This window comes from Lampetra planeri, chromosome 6 (genome assembly GCF_965212315.1).
Source record: "Lampetra planeri chromosome 6, kcLamPlan1.2.h2, whole genome shotgun sequence".
Taxonomy (NCBI): Eukaryota; Metazoa; Chordata; class Hyperoartia; order Petromyzontiformes; family Petromyzontidae; genus Lampetra; species Lampetra planeri.
This window is the reverse complement of record NC_136112.1, coordinates 8,657,725-8,681,242: the sequence shown is the minus strand read 5'-3', so window position 1 is coordinate 8,681,242 and position 23,518 is coordinate 8,657,725. Positions and strand designations below refer to the sequence as shown.

Here is a 23,518-nt window from a genome sequence, read left to right as displayed (position 1 = left end):
CGTATTTTATTGTCACTATTCGAGACAACGCACGTGCATGCACTGCCCCCTTGGTAACGGAGCGATAATCTTGGTATGCCCGCGACGTGTCCGTGTGGCTTGTTGCACCTCACTTGGTGGCAACCCCTCCCCCAGCCTGCCCGCAGTGCGGCTGGAGGGATCGATCGAGGAACTCGCAGGGCACGGGCAGGGCCAGAAGGCCTCCTGGGGCATCAAGTGTGCCATACGTGGTGGTCGTGGTGATGATTGGTGGCGGCGGCGGTGGTGGTGGTGGCACATGCCCTGTTTTCCTGCTGCGCCTCTCGCAACAATGGGGCAGTTGCGTCTGGGCCGGTGACCAGACTCGCTTACGAGAGGCAACATTTGGAAAAGTTTTTTTTTACTTTACAACTACCGTTGAAAGTGTGTCGGCGTTTTTGGTCCGTCTGTCCGTTCGCTATGGGAAGGGGCGGCACAATCGCTCTCCGAATAATCCAACATGAAGGGACTTACCCGATTGAAAATCGGCCAAATTGATCACAGGATGAGACCCATAACTTTGGAGACCCAAACCGCAACAAAAATGACAATTTGAAAATTTTCAAAGCCATCTTTCCCTGGCAGCCACTCGTCCCGCTTCCGTACTGCGAATAAAACACATCCGAAGACACGTGCAGTCTGCACGATTTCCCTAACTCGTTTTGATTTTACTTCAAGACCTAAATGCACGAGTCGGTACCATCCTGTCATACTATGGGATGAATTCACTATTGTTTTACCTATGTCAAAGGTCATACATGGCTTGTCATCATCATCATCATACGTTTGTGGATCCTTACAGTCAGAATAAGCCCTTAATCGATTCTGCGTGACATAAATTACTCGAGTACTGTGACTCACGAGACAAACTCGCAAATGAAGGAATTGGGGGCTCTTACAAATGTACATGATGATAATAATCATCATCATCATAACGCAGCAAAAATAATGTGTGTACCCAAGGAAAGCCTCACAGAGCCTCAAGTCTCACTTTTACGACGGCGTTGGGAATCGACCACTCGGACAGTTTTCTTCCATTAAACAAACGCCTTTCGTGCGGGGAAGGTGACACGGCAGAGCCTGGAGAAAGCCCACGGACACCCGATTATCACGGTTGTCTACATAGTGTGCAAAAGAAGTTGAACGTACATCACACGACCCACCTCCCACACGCACGGCTCAAACGCCGACTCGCTCGGCAAGGGTCGGGCGCCTTGCTCACGAGACGGCTCCGTCTCTGCGCGTTCCGCCAACCCTACACCCCATGCTGCTCTCTTGGCCACAGACGTGCATGGACCATGCTTGTAGACCGTAGCACGGAGACGTAACGGAGTGTAACAACACGTAAGCGCGCGACGCCGTCCGGACCATGCACAGTAGAGCCATACGCACACGTGTACTGTATATATATATGCATTTACGCGTAATCTATGTACAATGCATGTCGCGGCGAACATCACAGTCACTTCTGCACGGCGCACATTTCTGTTTCATCAGTCCTCGCTTTTCTTCTGCTCATAGCGGGACACTCCGGACGTATCTTCTCGTTATTGTCAAGTGTCCACTGATGGCGAAGTGACTCCCGTGTTTTTTAGTGTGTGCGTGTGTGTATGTGCGTATATAATGTGTACCACAAGCCAAGCCAAGCCAATTCAAGCAAGCCGTCTTCCTTCTGAATATTTTCCGTTTCAATGCTGGAGCAGACGACCAGATCGAGCACTTGCACGCGAAATGAACGCAAGCCATTCCCTCGCTTTAACGGGGTGCCACAGTGACAAGATGTTAACTACTTCGCCTGGTACACAGGAGGTCGTGGGTTTGATCCTGACCCAGACGACGTCTGTATATTTGTAGTTCCCATGGTCTTCCCGTGGTCGCGTGGATTTTCTCCGGGTCCTCCGGTTTTCCCCTCCATATTTAGAATCAACATGCGTTTAGGGTATTTGGCTGCTTTAAATTTTCCACGTGATAAGCCACCTTGTTCAGCTTCTGAAAAGGAACTATGTGGCTCAGTGGGCGTTACCTGGTAAAATAAAAAGAGTTCGTTTCTAGTTAGACAAAATCGTCCACGCCATAGTTTCGTCGTCAGCCTGGAGATGTACATCCCACTCACAGGCCGGTGTCGAGTTGGCCTTATGCCGCACAGGGACAGCTGACGCCGGGGGTGCCCCCCTCCCCTCATCCCCTCATCCCCCCCCCCCCCCCCCCCCCAGCTAGGCTGCCACATGGCACCTGAAGATGTGCTGCATGGGAGTCGCGATATGAATAGCAGTAAGTGACGGTGACTGTGGGATCACAGCGAGTGGTGAGCAGCACCGATGAGTTGACCAGTCCGACCCGGGTGAACTCGCAGCTCGGTGGGACGCGGATGACCCCATGTTTCTTCATCAATCCGAAGCGAATAAACAAACAAACAAACGAAGAAGCAAAAAAACCCACACACGACATTACCCAGGGATTCATTTCTCACCGAATATAATCCGGATCGCTCGTAGACTGCAGTTGGTGGCACGTGACGAGCAGCCTGAAGCCGCCGTATACTGGACGTGGTGTGCCGGGTGCGAAAATATGATACGTGTCGACGACCCAGACTGGCTTGGTTTAAACAAAAAAACTACGTAAAGCCCTGAACAAACCAGATACGCGACCCAACTCAAGAAAAACGACCTCCTAAAACACCCTCCCATGTTCGCACGATGCCGTCAGCGAGCCGTCGCAGCGCGTGGCTCCGTGCCGCGGGGGCCGCTCGTGAGAGACGAGCCGGCCTCGACTCGTCGCGGGGCAGTTTGGCCTCGCGCCTGCGGTGAACCGCGCGCGGAAAAAAACGTCGCCGCCGGTGAGCGCGCTCAAACCCGCTCCGTCGCCACTCGCCGGTGCGTCTCACCGTTCGGTGGGGACCACGCGCGCGGTTCACCGTGACGTCGGGCGAGAGAGAGAGAGAGGGAGGGAACCCAAACCGAGCGGGTAAATAAATATAAATAGGAAGTGAAACACGCGGGCATCGTGGTTTGTGTAAATGAAGAAAACGAAACGCAGAATTATCCCGATGGCCGGTCGCCAAGAGTAGCGATGGTGTCGCCGCCGCCAAGGGACGTTCGGTGCCGCTGCGGAGACTGAGCGATGAAATCGACTCGCGTGCAGTGAGAGGACGGAGATGGCATGGCGGAGAACTTCATCCAGCAGTGGATAGACCATGGCTGGCGATGACAATTTAAAAAACAAAAAATGTAATTCGCGAAAATCGCACGAACCTCTCGATCCCCACCTTGCCGCAGACTAGGGGTCAACCCCAACTCCACCGCGTCCAGGCTGCCATCACAGCCGCATCCACCACTTGCTCACTAGCCCACCAGCAGCCAGTCAACCCACCAACCCACTGACCCTCCGACCGGCCGATCGACTATTTCACCGACCCATCCACCAGCCAACCAACCAGCCATTCCACCAACCCACCAACCAGAAAACCAACCAGACCACCCCCACGCCAGTCGGTCAACCCACCAATCTGCCACTAGGCAGCCAACCTGCCCACCAATCGACCCACCCACCAGCTCGTCAATCCACCCAACCAACCAACCGACCGGCCAGCAAGTCAACCCCACACCCCGGCGCGAGCGGGCGCCGTCCGTCCGGGCCCCCTCGGCCCGCCCGTTAGTCCATCGCCTCCTTGGCCTTGTGGCCGCCGCACGGCCTCGGCACCTCCTCGGGCCGCTTGTCAGGCCCGTTGGCGGCGGCGGCGGCCCCCTCCCACGAGTCGGCGGGGGCCCCCCACGAGGCCCCGTCGGGGTCGACGGCGCCGGCGGGGGGCGGTGGCGGCGGGGGCCCCCGGAAGCCCTTGCCCTTGCGGGAGGCCGCGGCGCGGCAGATGAGGATGAACCAGTAGAGCTGCGGCGCCAGCAGCAGCGTGGCGGCGACGTTGCAGACGAGCGGCAGCGAGAAGGGCACGGCCCAGACGGAGAGGCCCACGCGCCGCCCGTACTCCCAGTACATGTAGGGGAAGACGAGCAGGCGGAAGAGGAAGAAGGTGGCGAGCATGAGCGCGCCGTTCAGCTTGAAGAGCAGCGTGCCCTGCTGCTTGAACTGTGCGCACGCGGAGTAGGGCGGAGGGAGACACACGAGGCAACGACGGCATTGTTATCGTCGGCGGCGGCGGCGGCGTCTTTACCTGCATCGGCGGACGATGGTTACCGTCGCCGTCCTCGTTGCCGTGGTAACGTTGGTCCTCGTTGTCATCGTCGCCATTGCCATCGTTGTTATGCCCATCGTCGTCATCATGCATAAATTATCGTGAATGGAGTTGGCCGAACATCCCCAATATAGGAGCGCAGAGCTTGGGCAAAATGTTGGTGCCATTATTATTGGCTGATTTCCACGCATCCCCCCTGCCCCTCCCTTCACCCAGCCGTGTGCAAATATCGAAGTCTATGGCGTTTTGAGATGCAGTTTTCATGAATGATGTTATATATTTAAGAAAAATGCTAATCATTATCATCATCACGGCCATCATTAGCATTGCAAATTCATCATTATCATAATCATTGATCACTGTTATCATCACCAACCAGTATTTGTTCCGCATAACTGAGCTGCAAGCCAGCATTGCCTCGCTGCACAAAGCCATTATTATCAAGGCTGTAACAGTGTTGGTCGGGTTAGATGACAATGGAAGTGAGTTCCAGTTTATCGGTGCCATGTGTTTTTTTTAACAACGCACGCGCAGTCTTTCGATGCGTATTAATCCACCGATGCAAATATTGATGCCGATCGTCCAGGCTCGCAAAACACGCGCTGAATATTGCGCACGTAACAAATAAGTTGTGTTACGACTCACGCGACGTCGCACGTGACGGGTTCACGTGACCCCGGGCATCCACCAGTGGCGCTACCTTTCAGTGCGATACAACAATTATTCTAGACTTATTCTTTGGTTTTTTCGGTAAAGTCACGTATAAAGATAAAATAATAAATTAAATAATAGCATACTACGACGTTTCGATTGCAACACAAGCAATCATCATCAGGCATAGTGAAATAGCGACATAAAATCTAACCACAGAGACGATCACCCCTCTCTGTGCCTGTGTTGCTCTCTCTGTGTATCTTGGTGATATCTGTCTGCTTATATGTCTGTCTCTAGTTTTCTGGTTAGATTTTATGTCGCTATTTCACTATACCTGATGATGATTGCTTGTGTTGCAATCGAAACGTCGTAGTATGCTATTATTTAATTTATTATTTTATCTTTACACGTGACTTTACCGAAAAAAACAAAGAATAATTCCTGCAGTCACGAAAGCTCCAAAATTAAGAATTATTATAGAGTTGAACCCATGGTCTTGAGCGTCCTGCTCTTTTGCGGATGACGTCGAGGGTTCTCCAACGTCCACTGGGAAGCAGAAGGACACGTCTTTTCACAACTCCTACACCCGCGGTTCTAAACGGGGTTGGGGCCGGATTAAGATCGTGCAGGCCCCTGGGGCTACAGGCACTGTGAGGCCCCCAGTAATATTTTCAAAAGGAAAATAGAACCCTCGACGTCATCTACATAAGAGCAGGCCACTCAAGGCCATGGGTTCAATTCTAGAATAATTGTTTCATTGCACTGAAAGGTAGCGCCACTAGTAGTACTGCGATGCCCCCAGTAATATTTTCAAAAGGAAAACAAAGTTCAAGAAAAAATAAAATTATTTTTTTACAAGGCTAGCAACAAATAAAATTCAGCGTTCACAACTGAAATAACTTTTCACTTCATCTCTGGATGCCCTCCAGCTGGCGAAGGCCCCTGGGGCTGCTGTTACCGCAAAAGCCCGGGCGGTATTAACCTCGTGCAGCAGAACACTCGGCTTTGGCACAGGCCGGCTTGGGTGGGGAGGGGGTTAGGGTTGCATATTGCAAACAACTCCCATCTGTTGACCCGCGGTAGCTCGTGGCGGTGATGTTTTGAGACGGCTGGGTCATGCCCAGTTCTTTTGCATCAGATTGCAAGTCGATGATTCCAATTACGGCATTTTGTACCCTCACCGCTCGCTCCGAGTGCGCCATAGGCCAGAACTCTCTCCGCCTGCGAAGGGAATATGAGCTCCGAATGCAATTATCAAATTTCCGGACGCGAAAATCGCGTTGGCAGGGGTCAATTTCACGGCGAATTGTCGTGGGGGGTTTTTTAAATCCGCAAGACGTGACCAGCGGGGCAAGCGCGTAACAAATCAAATGGCAAGCGGTAAACCCGCGGCTACAGCAGCAACAATGCTTGCGGTAGCGCTACGGGGCAAAAGACGAACTTCATAACGACCACGGGATGAAGGCATCGCCCCCCTTGAGCCTGTTTTGCCACACTCCACGGCATTCGTTATTTACGGGCTGGTGAAGGGGGTGCCAAGGACGGGGTTCGGATATCGCTCGCCGCCGATGTTCGCCGTGGCTGTGAATCGGGGGCAGTTCACTGGGTTCAGAGCTCCTCGTCACCGTTCACTACGCCACTGTTCCGCCGATGTCAATGTGACACGACCATGATTATGTACATCTTGTATTATATGTGGCTTATTGGTTGGTACGTGTCCCCTAGGACATAGAATTCAACATTCAAAATGAAAGCTCATCCCCATGATAATTATCTCGGGGTGCAATATTGTCCGATAAGATCGGTCACTAGTCTAGAGGTGGCAAGATCAATTAGGGGTCAGATCATTGAGCCGACACTGCTGAGATTTTGTGTTTTAATCCGGTGATTAAACTGGGTTCTCAAGCTTAGCTAGATGATGGTTCCAGCCCGGTCACTGATGAATGCACAAAACTAGAAGCCAGCACACATCAACGTTGGTTTCGATGCCCAAGCGACAAATATTTATCTCCGTTGCAGGATATGTGGGAAAGTCTGCCCCCTGGCGTGCGGGCAGCAAAAGGGTCACGCGTGAAGTGATCTCTGAAAATGTTCTGTGAAGCCAACTTGTGGGGGCCGTTCTCTGGCACACGGGGTGGGGTTCACTGCTCACCGACAGTTCTAAACAGACGCCTCTTGTTGGGACGCGATGCCGACGGGCACGATTGGAATACAATCGGAGGAGAAGCACAAAAGAAGAAGAAAAAAACATTCTTGATTTGAGGCTTTCGTGACTGCAGGAATCCATACTCTTTGGTTCTTTCGGTAAAGTCACGTGGGTAGAAAAATAATAGATCACGACGTTTCGATCGCAACACAAGCAATCGTCATCAGGTGGGACAACCACAGCAAGAAAAAACTGCAGCAGGTTTTTATTGCCGAAAGAAAAAACTGCAGCAGTTTGTTTATTGCTGAAAGAAAACACTGCAGCAGTTTTTTTTATTGCTGTGGACAACGTCGTGATCTATATTTTTTCTACCTACGTGACTTTACCGAAAGAACCAAAGAGTATAAAAAATTAACCCGTAAAAACAAAGTTTTTCACTATAAATCCTTTATATGCGTGGCGGCTAGAGTCCTCTCGTCCTCTGGCTTGAGATGGCTGCCACCTATGGGTCAGATGATTGCCTGCCACCATTAAGCAATTGGTAATTAAATATAAAAAAAATTTTCCTAAAAAGTGTCAAATTTTTGAAAAAAAAAATTTCAGGAAAATAAATTGTCACGCACAACGAGTCTGTGTGCAAAATGTCAGCTCGATTGGATCACGGGAAGTGGGTTAAAAAACGACCGAAAGATTTGCACGGTCGTAAGCGCGCGCAAGCAAGCAAGCAAGTTAACTTAACATAAAGGATTTTAAAAAGGCGATGTTCACTTACGAGTTTGGTACCCATACACAAACCCATGACGACAGTGGGACAACACGGGCCGACAAACGGTGCGAATGGGTGCGTCCAGTACCTGCAGCAAGATCTTGCCGAAGCACACGAACGGCGTGCTGACCTCGGCCATGAAGAGGCAGCCCTGGAAGAAGTCTCCGAGCTCTCCCCTCACCATCTGCGGGGCGACGCGGGGGAGTTCGCGGTTAACGGCGTTCGCTCAGCCACGCCGTTCGCTCTGCCACGCCGTTGATTGAGGATGACGGACGGAACGGGGTGGGAGGAGAGACGTTCTTGGGGGGACCCTGACCGAACGGCGGCGGCCTACGAGCGCAAGGCCGCGGTTTCTTGCAAATTTGGGGTTACGGTTGTCCCAGAGGAACTTCGTGTGAGACCCGCGGGGATTCGTTAAAATAAAAAATAATTGCTTGGTTGTAATTTTCGATTTAAAGCTTTCGTGACTGCAGGGATTCATCTTCTTGGTTCTTTCGGTAAAGTTACGTAGAAGGGAAATAATAAAATAATAAAAATAAAACATAATAGATTATTTTGTCAAGGCTCTTTTCCCCCTCCAACCCAGCTTAAATATACGCGCCAAGCCTGGGGTGTTTCATTCAGACGCTGTCTTTCTGACAGACCTGTTCTTCACCTGAGGACGGCTGCTTGCGTTGTGGCCGAAACGTCGTGAGAATTATATTATTTTATTATGTTTTATTTTTATTATTTTATTATTTCCCTTCTACGTGACTTTACCGAAAGAACCAAGAAGACAAGCCCTCTTACTTTCCTTGACAGTCAATATGATTTTGATTTAAAGCTTTCGTGACTGCAGGGATTCATATTCTTGGTTCTTTCGGTAAAGTCACGTAGAAGGGAAACAATAAAATAATAAAAATATAAAACAATTAAATTATCACGACGTTTCGACTGCAACACAATCACACCTGATGACGATTGCTTGTATTGCAGTCGAAACGTCGTGAGAATTGAATTGTTTAATATTTTTATTATTTTATTATTTCCCTTCTACGTGACTTTACCGAAAGAACCAAGAAGATGCTTGGTTGTATTCACGCCAATGCGGGCGCTCGGCACAGGCAAACAACGTCAACAGCTTCGGGCCCCAAGCATCCCAAGGGCCCTCCGCCTTCATGAAAATACATGGGTGCACAAAATGTCACCTCTAATTAAGATCCTCATTGACATAACACGCTAATTAGCATAGCAATCGCATGAAACGCTCTCATCTCTGCATCTGCCTTTTATCATCTCACGACACCCTAATATTGGTCTGCATCTATCTTAACTCACGGCCATCGCATCTCTTATCTAAGTATATATATATCTCTCTCGTGTCATCTCACGAGGATTTGTGACACCACCGATTATCTGCCCGCTGTCGGCAGAGACGGCCAGGCGGTGAATGGCACTCGCCGCCGCCGACCGAGCCGGCTCGCAAGGGGTTCCGCACGGCAGCGCACTGCTAGAGTGCGCGATTTGCCCCAGAAACTGACTCTTTATTTTTTTAAATATTCGTTTAATTCAAACTCAACGCGAGCCTGATACAAAGCGCCGATCACTAAACGGAGGGCGGGGGGTGGGGGCGAACAGAAATTCCGCGAACAGCAGCCCGAGTTCAACGCGACAGGGCCCAGTGTCGGGGGGAAAAACTGGGCTCACTGCTCCGTAGTAGGGCTGGCTGAACGATTCATCGATTTTAAATCGAAATCGCAAATTGAAACAATGCGATTAGCAAATCGCACAAAGGCTGCAATTTTTTGCGATTTAAAAAGTCCTGTTACTTTCTTATTGGAATAGTTTTTTTTATTATTAGAACTCTATCTATTCGACTTAACAATTGATCTATGTTTGATTGTTCTATTTCAATTAACGCATTTTTATAAATACACGTTGGAAGCAATTCATATCTTTTAAGTCCTCATCCTTGCATTAGAATATATAGAGCAGTTCATATTTTGATGGTATCACGTGGTAATGCTCCATCACATGTTTTTAATCTATTACACAGTGAATATTCAACTGAAGCTTGACCTAAAATTTGTTTATCGCAAATCAAATCGCAATCGCAATATCTGTCAGAAAAATCGCAATTAGATATTTTCCCCATATCGTTCAGCCCAACAGTCCACACCCAGGTGGGGCACCACCAGCATGGACGTGAAAGTTGATATGGCGAGGGAGGGTAAAGGGGTCAGGGTGAAGATAATTCACGAACTGGGAGCAGGATAAGGACAGGGGGGAGGAGGGGACTGGGGGAACTGGAGCGGGGGGAGGGGGAGGCAGTAGACTCTCAAAAATATATTATTTTTGACAAAAATGGTTATCATGTGCAGTAGATCGATTGAGCGGACGGAAAGGAGTTGCATCTCTCTCGCTTTCCGTCCTCTCAATTAGCCCCTATATGTCTCCTTGAGTTTTTCCTCCCAGTGGCCAATGGTTTTCAGCAATACCGCCCCACCCCCTACCCCCGATTTACGTCTTACCCTTTGACGTCGCTTCGCAAGTAAGTCGTCAATGAACGCCATCGCCCGATTTGCATCACCTCAACCCAGAGGTCGCAACCGGGTACCCAATACCCGTACCCTACCCGATACCCGGCTATCCATACCCGGCCGGGTACGGGTACCCGTTTGCGACCCTGGTGCGGCCGGGTACGGGTACGGGTAGACCGTGAGTCACTGGTGAGTCACCGTTTGTCACTCATTTCCCAACGTCTTGTCTCTTCTCACAATTCAAGTTCCTAGAATCAACCCACCCGCGCCTGCAACATGGCTTCATCCCAGAGGTCGCAATCAGGTACGCGATACCCGCACCCTACCCGTACCCGGCTGGGTACGGGTACCCGGCCGGGTACGGGTACCCGGCCGGGTACGGGTACGGGTAAGGAATCAAATCCCGTTTGCGACCTCTGCCTCAACCCACACTTACGTCGCTGACAGCATCGTCCATCCTTTCTCGTTATCCGTCGCCTGGGACCTTCGCCATCCACCCACCCTGGACACGAACTACTTTGCGTCGCGCATAAAGAAATGTCAAGTCTTGCGTCGTACAGTATAATGTCTTATTTACTAACAGAATGTTGGTCATTGCTTTGATTTACGTCGTTTCGATATTCTTCGCGCCTTTCAGGAGTGCATCCCCGACCGGGGTATTATTGTATTTCTTTCATTTCCTGATGTACAGCGCTTTGTGCGCCTTGTCGTGAAAGGCGCTTTATAAATGACATTTCTTCTTATTCTTAAAACATGGGTGGGGAACCTCCTCTTCGTTACCGACGGTCAAATCGGCCTTTCAAATACCTTTGGCGGGGCCACACATTAACACACATTAACACACATAAACACACATTAACACACATTAACACAAATTAACACACATTAACACACATTAACACACGTTAACACACATTAACACACATAAACACACATTAACACACATTAACACAAATTAACACACATTAACACACGTTAACACACATTAACACACATTAACACACATAAACACACATTAACACAAATTAACACACATTAACACACATTAACACACATTAACACACATTAACACACATAAACACACATTAACACACATTAACACAAATTAACACACATTAACACACATTAACACACATTAACACACATTAACACACATTAACACAAATTAACACACATTAACACACATTAACACACGTTAACACACATTAACACACATAAACACACATTAACACACATTAACACAAATTAACACACATTAACACACGTTAACACACATTAACACACATTAACACACATTAACACACATTAACACAAATTAACACACATTAACACACATTAACACACATTAACACACATTAACACACATTAACACACATTAACACACATTAACACACATTAACACAAATTAACACACATTAACACACATTAACACACATAAACACACATTAACACACATTAACACAAATTAACACACATTAACACACATTAACACACGTTAACACACATTAACACACATTAACACACATTAACACACATTAACACACATTAACACACATTAACACACATAAACACACATTAACACACATTAACACAAATTAACACACATTAACACACATTAACACACGTTAACACACATTAACACACATAAACACACATTAACACACATTAACACAAATTAACACACATTAACACACGTTAACACACATTAACACACATTAACACACATAAACACACATTAACACAAATTAACACACATTAACACACATTAACACACATTAACACACATTAACACACATAAACACACATTAACACACGTTAACACACATTAACACACATTAACACACGTTAACACACGTTAACACACATTAACACACATTAACACACATAAACACACATTAACACACATTAACACACATTAACACACATTAACACACATAAACACACATTAACACACATTAACACACATTAACACACATTAACACACATTAACACACATTAACACACATTAACACACATAAACACACATTAACACACGTTAACACAAATTAACACACATTAACACACGTTAACACACGTTAACACACATTAACACAAATTAACACACATTAACACACGTTAACACACATTAACACACATTAACACACATAAACACACATTAACACACATTAACACACATTAACACACATAAACACACATTAACACACATTAACACAAATTAACACACATTAACACACATTAACACACGTTAACACACATTAACACACATAAACACACATTAACACACATTAACACAAATTAACACACATTAACACACGTTAACACACATTAACACACATTAACACACATTAACACACATTAACACAAATTAACACACATTAACACACATTAACACACATTAACACACATTAACACACATTAACACACATTAACACACATTAACACAAATTAACACACATTAACACACATTAACACACGTTAACACACATTAACACACATAAACACACATTAACACACATTAACACAAATTAACACACATTAACACACATTAACACACGTTAACACACATTAACACACATTAACACACATAAACACACATTAACACACATTAACACAAATTAACACACATTAACACACGTTAACACACATTAACACACATTAACACACATTAACACACATAAACACACATTAACACACATTAACACAAATTAACACACATTAACACACATTAACACACGTTAACACACATTAACACACATTAACACACATTAACACACATTAACACAAATTAACACACATTAACACACGTTAACACAAATTAACACACATTAACACACATTAACACACATTAACACACGTTAACACACATTAACACACATTAACACAAATTAACACACATTAACACACATTAACACAAATTAACACACATTAACACAAATTAACACACATTAACACACATTAACACACGTTAACACACATTAACACACGTTAACACACATTAACACACATTAACACACATTAACACACGTTAACACACATTAACACACATTAACACACATTAACACAAATTAACACACATTAACACACATTAACACACGTTAACACACATTAACACACATTAACACACATTAACACACATTAACACACATTAACACACGTTAACACAAATTAACACACATTAACACACATTAACACACATTAACACACGTTAACACACATTAACACACATTAACACAAATTAACACACATTAACACACATTAACACACGTTAACACACATTAACACACATTAACACACATTAACACACATTAACACACATTAACACACATTAACACAAATTAACACACATTAACACAAATTAACACAAATTAACACACATTAACACACGTTAACACACATTAACACACATCTCAGTAACGTCTGTCACCACAAGAGGCACTGCAGCGACCGAAGTGACTGGGTACAGTGGTCAAAAACATGCCCCTCTAGTGCCCGATTAGTGCGGCGGTGATGCCCGCCGCGGCGGACGGACGGATATCGTTTCGTGCGGGCCGCTGCAAAACCGTAGACCTCGTGTGGTCCGCGGGCCGTACGAAATTAAGTATCGTGTCTATAGAGGGGGGGGGGGGGGCACGTAGGCTCGCCACTCACGGCACACAACAACAACAACAACAACTTTCTCGTGGCTATGACGCGCGGTGTCGCGGGGTCAAGGGCGCGCGGTCACGTACCGTGGACACGGGGAAGCAGAGCATGCACACTCCAACGTGGTGCATCACCATGAGCGTCTCCTTGGCTATGAACTGCCGGCCCGTCTGCACCAGCTGATCCCACAGCAGCAGGCCTCGGGACTTGGTCCGTCCGCCTGCGTCGAGTCCAGGGCCGTTACCGCGCGCGGGTCCCACGCCCTCCCGCATGGCTCGCCGGTGCCAGTGGCACAAGAACATCGCGCACACGTCGTAGAGGAAGTAGGGGGTGGCGAACCACACATACCACGTGGCCAGCCAGTGCCTGCTCGCGCACAGCAACAGAGAGAGTTGAGTTTCGATGTAAAGCTTCTTTCGGGGCTGCAGGGATTCATCTGCTTGGTTCTTTCGGTAAAGTCACGTAGAATGGAAATAATAAAATAATAAAACATAATAAAATAATTCTCACGACGTTTCGGCCACAACGCAAGCAGCCGTTATCAGGTGAAGAACAGGTCTGTCGGGGAGACAGAGTCTGAATGACAACCCCAGGCTTGGAGCGTCTTTTTTTTTTCCAAGCCTGGGGTTGTCATTCAGACTGTCTCCCCGGCAGACCTGTTCTTCACCTGAGGACGGCTGCTTGCGTTGTGGCCGAAACGTCGTGAGAATTATTTTATTATATTTTATTTTTATTATTTTATTATTTCCATTCTACGTGACTTTACCGAAAGAACCAAGAAAGCGACAGTTGAATTCAGCAAAATCGGGAATATTTCTTTACGCTGGAAGAATCCGATGAGATGTAAAGCTATTTTTCACAGGTGTTCAGTCGGGGCGGGTCAGAAAGTTAGAACAACAAACAATACGAAAACGCGATGGGAGTGTACAGCATAGGAAAGTTAAGCAAATCACTAAAAAGACATCGATTTTTATTTTGCAAGGTAAAGCCCGCTGTGCCATTTGCTTATTTTTCAGAAGCGACCTGGCCACAAATGATAGTTCAGTGAAGTGGCTTATCACGTGGACATTTATAATAGCCAAATCATATACGTAATAATCTAAACATTTATGGTCCGTGGGTCAAGGGCAAATATTTTATTACTTGAGATGGCAAAACTTGAGTTGTACCAACATTGTTGATTCATAATAAACATTTTCGGGTTAGATCGCGTTATTTATAAATGTGTCGTAACCCTCCACCACCCGACACGGCCAATCAGCAAAAAAGTGTCACGTTGACAAAAGACAAATAGTTCACTGCTTTAGCCCACCGGTGTGTTGAAGAGTGAAACCACAACATTTACAATTTGACACATTTATAAATAACGCGATCTAACCCAACAACGTTTATTATGAATAATATTGGTCGCGAAAGCCTACGTGTTAAATTTGAGTGTTGAGTTTATTGCGATTTGTTATACGGATGATGTCCTTTCGATCAGTTGTTGCCCGGATATTTTTGTTACACGAGAGATCCGTGGTACGCGAGCAACAGCAGCAGCAACACAAAACAAAAACATCGGGTTCTTTAGCAACATCACACAACTTACAAACGGGGTATATTTTTTTAACGGTCGTAATAGAAACACGTGAATTAATGTTAAACAAAAAAGCTGCAAATATAATGAGAGCAAGAGGTGCAAGTCAGTTCGATATTTCAATCTAAGAGTAGTGATATAAACACACGTGCATCAAACAAGAGATTGAAAACATGTGGGTGGGAAGAGGCCCCAATGGATGTAAATTATGCAAGAACCCACAACTAACACGTATGTTGTCACGTAATCCACTTGTATCAGCCACATCGACAAAATAATCATTTACATTTATTCGTAAGGCGCCTTCCACTAACGTCTGACAGCACCTTGAGACATTAGTGGTATCGAAAAATATTTGCCACCACATCGCAGAACTGCATTCTGGTCTGGCCCATGGATTGTTGTTGCGTTCCAGCGACGCATAAAATCGATGTCCGCACCTCTGCGCAAGCGTTCACGGCCGTGGCTCTCAGGTGCGTTTTTCAGGGTCGTACCACATGTTATCCACATGTTTGATGAAGAGTCAATTTATCTTCATGGTTCTTTCGGTAAAGTCACGTAGAAGGGAAGTAACAAAATAATAAAAATAAAACATAATAAAATAATTCTCACCACGTTTCGGCCACAACGCAAGCAGCCGTCCTCAGGTGAAGACCAGGTCTGTCGGGGAGACAGCGTCTGAATTAATTCCCCCGACAGACCTGGTCTTCACCTGAGGACGGCTGCTTGCGTTGTGGCCGAAACGTCGTGAGAATTATTTTATTATGTTTTATTTTTTATTATTTTATTACTTCCCTTCTCCGTGACTTTACCGAAATAACCAAGAAGATGAATCCCTGCAGTCACGAAAGCTTGAAATCGAAATTTAAGAGTGAATTTAGTTGAGCAATCGAAATCGGATTCAGAAGAAGCTCCCGGCACGTGGAGTGAAACGCCGCACATCATCAGACATCATGCCGAGCAACGCGCAGTGCAGGCCCACCCAGTTAGATTAACGAGTGCTGTGTGGCAATCCAATGGGCAGATCCCGTAATCTCACTTAATCATGCATCTTATCGGTAACTGGCAAAAGTCCGTTGATATTTTGTCGCGTACGGTGGAATCATCTCGTAGCTTGAGTTAAACCTCCAGCAACCGAGGCGTTCTATTGAAACCCGAAATTAACCTTGGCAGGTCACTGTTTAACCTCTGTTGCCCTCCACCTGTCCCCTAGACATCCATGCTGTCGACTCCACCATGCCCTTGTTCCAGTCCTGACTCAAGCGCTGCCTATTCTCCTTTGCCTACGACTGACTGCCTCTCCTCTACAATGGTGTACACATTTCACTGTGAAATGCGCGGCAGATATCCACGCCGCAATTTGGATTTACGCTCCATCAATCCAAATTGTATGAGACGCGGTAAAGTATATGAAGCCATTTCAACCAATAGAACAAATAGCTCTGGCGGATTTGCACGACCCTGCCCGCTGTAATTGACTAAAGGGTAATAATCATTTGATATTTGAAGCTCAGCCGATCGCTATTTTTTTTTATTTGAAGCTTTCGTGACTGCAAGGATTCATATTCTTAGGTTTTTTCGGTAAAGTCACGTAGGTAAAACATTAAAATTAATAAAAGTAAAATAAAATAATAGTGATTTTTATTTTGGATTTACCTAAGAATACGATCGCTATTTGTTTCGCACGGACTTCCAACGAGAACGAACAGACGACGCTTTGAGCTCACGGCGTGAGATTTTCTGCCGGTCTCGTGGATGAACGCCGGATGAAGGAGATTACGGCTCGAGCCCGCTATGCTTCACACCACGATGCCGGTGGCACACCACGTGACGCCTTCGATGCGTCACGCGGGGCACACGTGTAAAGTTTACATCGGAACATCGCCAAGGGCTCCGCGTCAGATTTTATATAAATTACAAAGTCCCTTGAGATTGTTTATTCTTCTTCTTCTCGAAAGGGCAGGGGTTTTTTTTCCGTAGCTTCCATGGGTTCCACCAATAGTCAGTTGCCCATGTTTTTATTTAGATATGTTTGGTGTTATTGTATTATGACTGGGTTATTACTGGTGTGTCCGTTTTTTTACTTCAATAAGATTTTTTTTTTACCTCTGATGTTGCAGCGCTTTGAGAATACCAATTTTAAAGGTGCTCTATAAAACTGAGTTTATCTTTATTTTTTAAACAAACGTTATTTTTCCGACAAGGCTTTATCAGACCAGTGTGTTTTGAAACATGCGCAATCAGATATGGTGAACGCGCGCGTGCTCGCTCGCACGCACAATACACAGAGCACAAATCAACACGCTCCAAAACGTCTGATTCCGTTACCGCGGTATAAGTAATCTGGATCTGCTCATCTGCTGTGTTTAAATGCCCATGCTGGATGGGGAGCGGCAGTGTAGCAGTTATCTCGCTGCGCTACGAACCAAGCCCAATGACGATTATCTGAACCAGTCCTGGGCCTCCCCGAGGTCGATTCAGCCTCAAATGAGTATCTGGTGCAGTGTGTAAAAATTGCCACGAGGGAGACAAAGGCGGCCGGGCGTGGTGCTGGCCACCCACCCCCTCGTGTGCCGTGCCAGCCTTCATGAGGTGATCGCTAACAGCACTTGCCCCAGCAGTATGTTAAGGCTACACGGGGTATCTTTGTCTTTGTACACTGGGATGGTGGGTAGTGCTGCAAAATGCATTGTTGTACTGTGATCCTCTGTTCCCACATCTATGCTCCACAGCAGTGGCGGCTCCTGCAAAATCTCTCAGGGGGGGCAAATGTCTGGATGATTGATAAGGATAAGGTCCACCCATGCAAAGGATAAATTAACAGCTTAAGCATGTAAAGGCAACTTCACTTCTTTAATATTAATGAAAAATAAAGTGACTCTTACAATACATCTTGTTTGTTTCTATACTCACTATTCATACAATCCACTCAAGTTTCTTTTATTAAAGATTCCACTAGGTGGCGACAAATAATATTGTTGGATGCAACGTGCTTACGTATGATGACGTAAGCACGTTAGGGCGAGCCCTCCCGGAAGCCATAGAGAATGCATTGCAGCGCCCCCCGTTCGAAAAAAAAAAATCTTTGAATGTAAGTCTATGGGACCACTCGGGGCGATTCTCAGCCGGAGGGAAATCGCCCAAAAAGAGGCGGTACTCCACAGAACGTAGCATGACGCTGATTGGACTATATCCAGAGGCACAGTGACGGCTAGCGTGACTCTGTGGTTGAATGACATTGGTGGTGCGTCGCCCAATCGCCCTAATGAAGAAACCGCCCCTGCTCCACAGTCTTCATCAACCCATGCTGGCCAGCATCAGAATCAGAATCTGGAATTATGCTCGAGGAATCTGATTAGCTCTCAAGCTCTTTTTCACAGATGTCCAGCAAGTTAAATCAACAAACAATTACGAAAACATCAAACAATAAAAGATACTCGAGTAAGACAGAGAAAAGTTAAGCAAGTCACTAATAGATGTAAATAAAGCATGGAAATACAAATTGCACCAGTACACAATATCCAAATGCAAGTATGGGCAAGGCAGCAACACAACCACAACATTCGAAGACAACGCCGAGACAAAGCAGTCACTCGACCACATTGCACATAAAAATGCAACCATCGATACCACTGGTAAGGTTCACAGTTCCAAAACACAGCCACAAATGTGTCGGTATCTGGCACGAATCTTGTGCTTAAACATGGTCAGCTAACTCTACCCCCCCCCCGCCCATTGACACGTACGGCATGGGGAAGTCCTCATCCAGCTGTGGATTGTACTGTATACCGACATGTGTCCACATACAAAGCTCCCCCGTATAGGCGTTTACGGACTGTTGGGGCAAGTGCTGTAAGTGAGCAGTTATTAATATCCGCAGAGCACACGTGGTGTGGTCAAACACCACACCCGGCCGCCTTTGTCTCCCCAGTGCTGATGTTTACACATCGCACCAGGTACTCATTTGAGGCTCAGTCGACCTAGGGGAGGTCCAGGGCCACTTCAGATATTCGCCACTGTTATTGGTCGTGGCTGGGAATTGAATTCGGATTGCCGACTTTCACAGCTAAGCGCGCTAACCACAACACTTTGGCAAACACTTACCCAAGCATCCATACAAATGTCAAAATATGAATAGTGCTTATGGATATTAAGAGCAGTGGTGTGACGATGTGTTGATTACTTAATTGATATCGATTCTTGAGGCTCATGATACACCCGTCAAATCGCATGTTCAAATTGCACCAGCGCATTATTTCCAAATGCAAGCTTGGGCAAGGCAGCAACACAACCACCACAAACCGCGACCACACCAAGATTAGCACGATTGTCTATGTACGATGCGAAAGAAGTTCAACATACATACATACATGTAAAAAGGTGCCTTTTTGATTGATGCAAATCATATGCTAATTTTACATTGAGGCTGTCAGCACGAATTAAACTACACAAGTCAGATAGGAGGGAGCAATAAACGATCCAAACTCGATGGTAAAAACGAGGCGAACAGTCGATTCTTCAACCACATCATAGCCTTGATTTGTGCAAATTCATTGAATGGGAGATGGGTGTGAGTGGGGGGCGCAGAGGGGTGTAAATTGTCGCACTCCTAAGTTGATATTAACAAAAAAACTCAACACATTCGGCTATAACAGCGCGGCCTTAAAATGAAGAGAAAAAAACCCACATAGACCAGGCAACGTTACGGGAAATTTCCCTTCCTCACGTGAACTATGAAGAAGGGGCCATGGCCCTAAAACATCGCTTCACGAAAATCTAAAAAATATATGTCAGCTTAACGCCAAATGATTTGCCCGATTAAAAAGGGGGCATGTTCACGGCCGCGCCAGCGTGCAGAGTGGAACGCGGTGGATGCGACGGATTGTTTGTATCCAGCTCCACACAGCCCCGCTCGATATCGAACCCTGCGCAAGCCACCCACCTGCCATTCACCCGTGAAAAAACAACCAATCAACCCCCACCACAACTCATGAATCAATAAACCCGGTTATGGTTGGGCTTAGGGTCAGAGTTTTGAGTTAGGGTTAGAGTTTAGGTAAGGGGTTATGTTTAGGGTTCGATTTAAGAGTCTGAGTTCGAGTTTAGGTTAGGGGTTCGGGTTGGGTTTAGGGTTTGAGTTAGAGGTTAGGGTTAGAGTTCGGGCACGGTCCTCCTGTCGACAAAGCACAAGGGGAGACAGACAGAGAGAGTAGGTGGTTAGGATGAGAGTTAGATTTAGAGAGTTTGGGATTTAGGGTTGGGTTTAGGAGGCATGTTGCTTGAACCGCACAGGGAGACATGACGAGTTTGGGTTATTGGGTTAGGGCAGAGCGACAGCCGAATACAGAAAGGGATGGAGAGAGATAGTGGGGAGGGGTGGAGGTGGTTGAGGATTCGGCCATTCGGGCACGGTTCTTTGCGCACCGAGAGAGACAGAGAGAGAGAGACAGCGAGAGAGAGACACCGAGAGAGAGACAGCGAGGGACAGGCAGCGGGAGAGAGAGAGACAGCGAGAGAGAGACAGCGAGAGAGAGACAGCGAGAAACAGGCAGCGGGAGAGGGGGATGCCCGAACCGTTCACCGCGCAGGACGTGCTCTGAACGACAAACACCCCAGCCCTGGCGAAGCCACGGATCCTCTCGATCCGCCGAGGCGATCTTCCCTCGTGACGACGCGAGCCCTGCTGAGGTGTGGCTGCTCTAAGTGGCCTTCCCATAGTCCTAATTAAATGGAAGCGAAGAATGATGAATGTATGTTGAACATCCGTGCTAATGCAGTGGCACACTGCTGGATATCTACGAGAGAGAAAATATCTTCTTGGTTTTATTTCGATTTAAAGCTTTCGTGACTGCAGGGATTCATCTTCTTGGTTCTGTCGGTAAAGTCACGTAGAAGGGAAATAATAAAATAATAAAAATAAAACATAATAAAATAATTCTCACGACGTTTCGGCCACAACGCAAGCAGCCGTCCTCAGGTGAAAACCAGGTCTGTCGAGGCGACAGCGTCTGAATGGCATTCAGACGCTGTCGCCTCGACAGACCTGAAAGAACCAAGAAGATCTTCTTGGTTCTTTCGGTAAAGTCACGTAGAAGGGAAGTAATACAATAATAAAAATAAAACAATAAAATAATTCTCACGACGTTTCGGCCACAACGCAAGCAACCGTGCACCTGAGGACGGCTGCTTGCGTTGTGGCCGAAACGTCGTGAGAATTATTTTATTATGTTGTATTTTTATTATTTTATTACTTCCCTTCTACGTGACTTTACCGAAAGAACCACGAAGATGAATCACTGCAGTCACGAAAGCTTTAAAGAAAAAATATCGTCGTAGCTCATCAGAATCTTCCAGTACTGTATACATGTTGTGATTCTGATCGCGTGGTGCAATTACGCAAATTAAATTAATTGGTCCCCCCCCCTCCCCGTCTTCGCCTTGGCCTCCATCGGCCCCTGGCACAATCACACCGCCTGCACACTCGATAGCCCCGCGGCTGCACAGTGCACACGGCGGAGACGGCGCGACAAACAGAGACCAGCCACGTACATTCTAGATGTGAAGCTTTCGTGACTGCAAGGATTCATTCTCTTAGTTTTTTCGGTAAAGTCACGTAGGTAAAAATTTGTTTTATTTTATTAATTTTAATTTAATTTTTTACCTACGTGACTTTACCGAAAAACCTAAGAGTACCAGCCACGTACACTTTTAAATATTGCCGCGACCAGTTGTGTTGGCGAGCGCCTATTAAGAGGCCGGTCCCGCGCACACACGAGCAGATGCTGTGTCCAGCGCCACCGCTTGTAACACAACACCAGATAAGAGGGTACTCATTTAAGGCTGAGTCGACCTATGGGAATCGTGATAATGGGATCGTGATCCTCGGTAGAGTCAATCGAACCGTGATAACACTGGTCAACAAGAAATTTTTATTTTTTTCTGGCCTGGACTTTTGCAGCTGTTTTAGACTCATTTCAGGGTGCTGGTTTTAAATCTGATCTCAGATTTTGCTCTATCACATCTAATTTTTATGCTATCGACATACCCCATTTTCATTGATTTTACCCGAAATTAACTCTGTCACTTATGATTGCAAGTTTTTGCGAGTCAGTGACTGCTTTAGTGTTAAAATATGGTGCTGTATTTTTAGAATAGTGTGTTTAAAATAATTCTATGTAGATATCCACATTTATTTAATATTTTTCTTCTGCAGTTTTTATTGAAAATGCAATATTTGATATCTCAAAAACCTGATGTGATAGACAAAAACTGATGCCAGATTTGGAATCAGCACCCCAAAATTACATTAAAACTGTTGGAATACCTTATGCCAGAAAAAGTGTGTTGACCAGTGTTAGAAAACCGTTGGAATACCTTATGCCAGGAAAAGTGTGTTGACCAGTGTTAGAAAACCGTTGGAATACCTTATGCCAGGAAAAGTGTGTTGACCAGTGTTAGAAAACCGTTGGAATACCTTATGCCAGGAAAAGTGTGTTGACCAGTGTTAGAAAACCGTTGGAATACCTTATGCCAGGAAAAGTGTGTTGACCAGTGTTAGAAAACCGTTGGAATACCTTATGCCAGGAAAAGTGTGTTGACCAGTGTTAGAAAACCGTTGGAATACCTTATGCCAGAAAAAGTGTGTTGACCAGTGTAATCGAACCGCAGGGGAGGGGGAAGGATTGTCGTCTGTTTTGCTCAAAGCGTGCGTCTCTCTCGATGGCTGAGCACCTTCAACGACGCCGCTTTCAACCCCCCCCACCCCCACTCCGATGAATATTGGAGAGCTGAATGGAGTTCAAAAGGATTCACAAAGAATATGTATTTAAACTGAAGGAGTCCGACGAGCTATAAAGCTCTTTACACTTTGGTTCTTTCGGTAAAGTCACGTAGATGAAAAAAAAAATGAAATTTGTATTATTATTTAATACAAAAATTTTAATCTACGTGACTTTACCGAAAGAACCAAAGAGTACGTGGATCCTTGCAGTCACGAAAACTTCAAATC

General features: G+C 46.1%; 1 protein-coding gene across 1 annotated transcript in view; it reads right to left on the bottom strand.

Annotated features, from left to right (window-relative positions):
• Positions 1–2,234: 2,234 nt before the first annotated feature.
• The window catches only part of LOC144719658 (uncharacterized), a 41,121-nt gene continuing 19,837 nt past the window's right edge, over positions 2,235–23,518 (bottom strand). The window contains exons 3-5 of the mRNA XM_078595795.1: positions 14,018–14,297; positions 7,859–7,954; positions 2,235–4,098 (exon numbers count right to left, since the gene is read on the bottom strand). Coding sequence (XP_078451921.1) covers positions 3,670–4,098; positions 7,859–7,954; positions 14,018–14,297 — 805 coding nt within the window. The 3' untranslated portion in view covers positions 2,235–3,669. The remainder of the gene's footprint in view (positions 4,099–7,858; positions 7,955–14,017; positions 14,298–23,518) is intronic.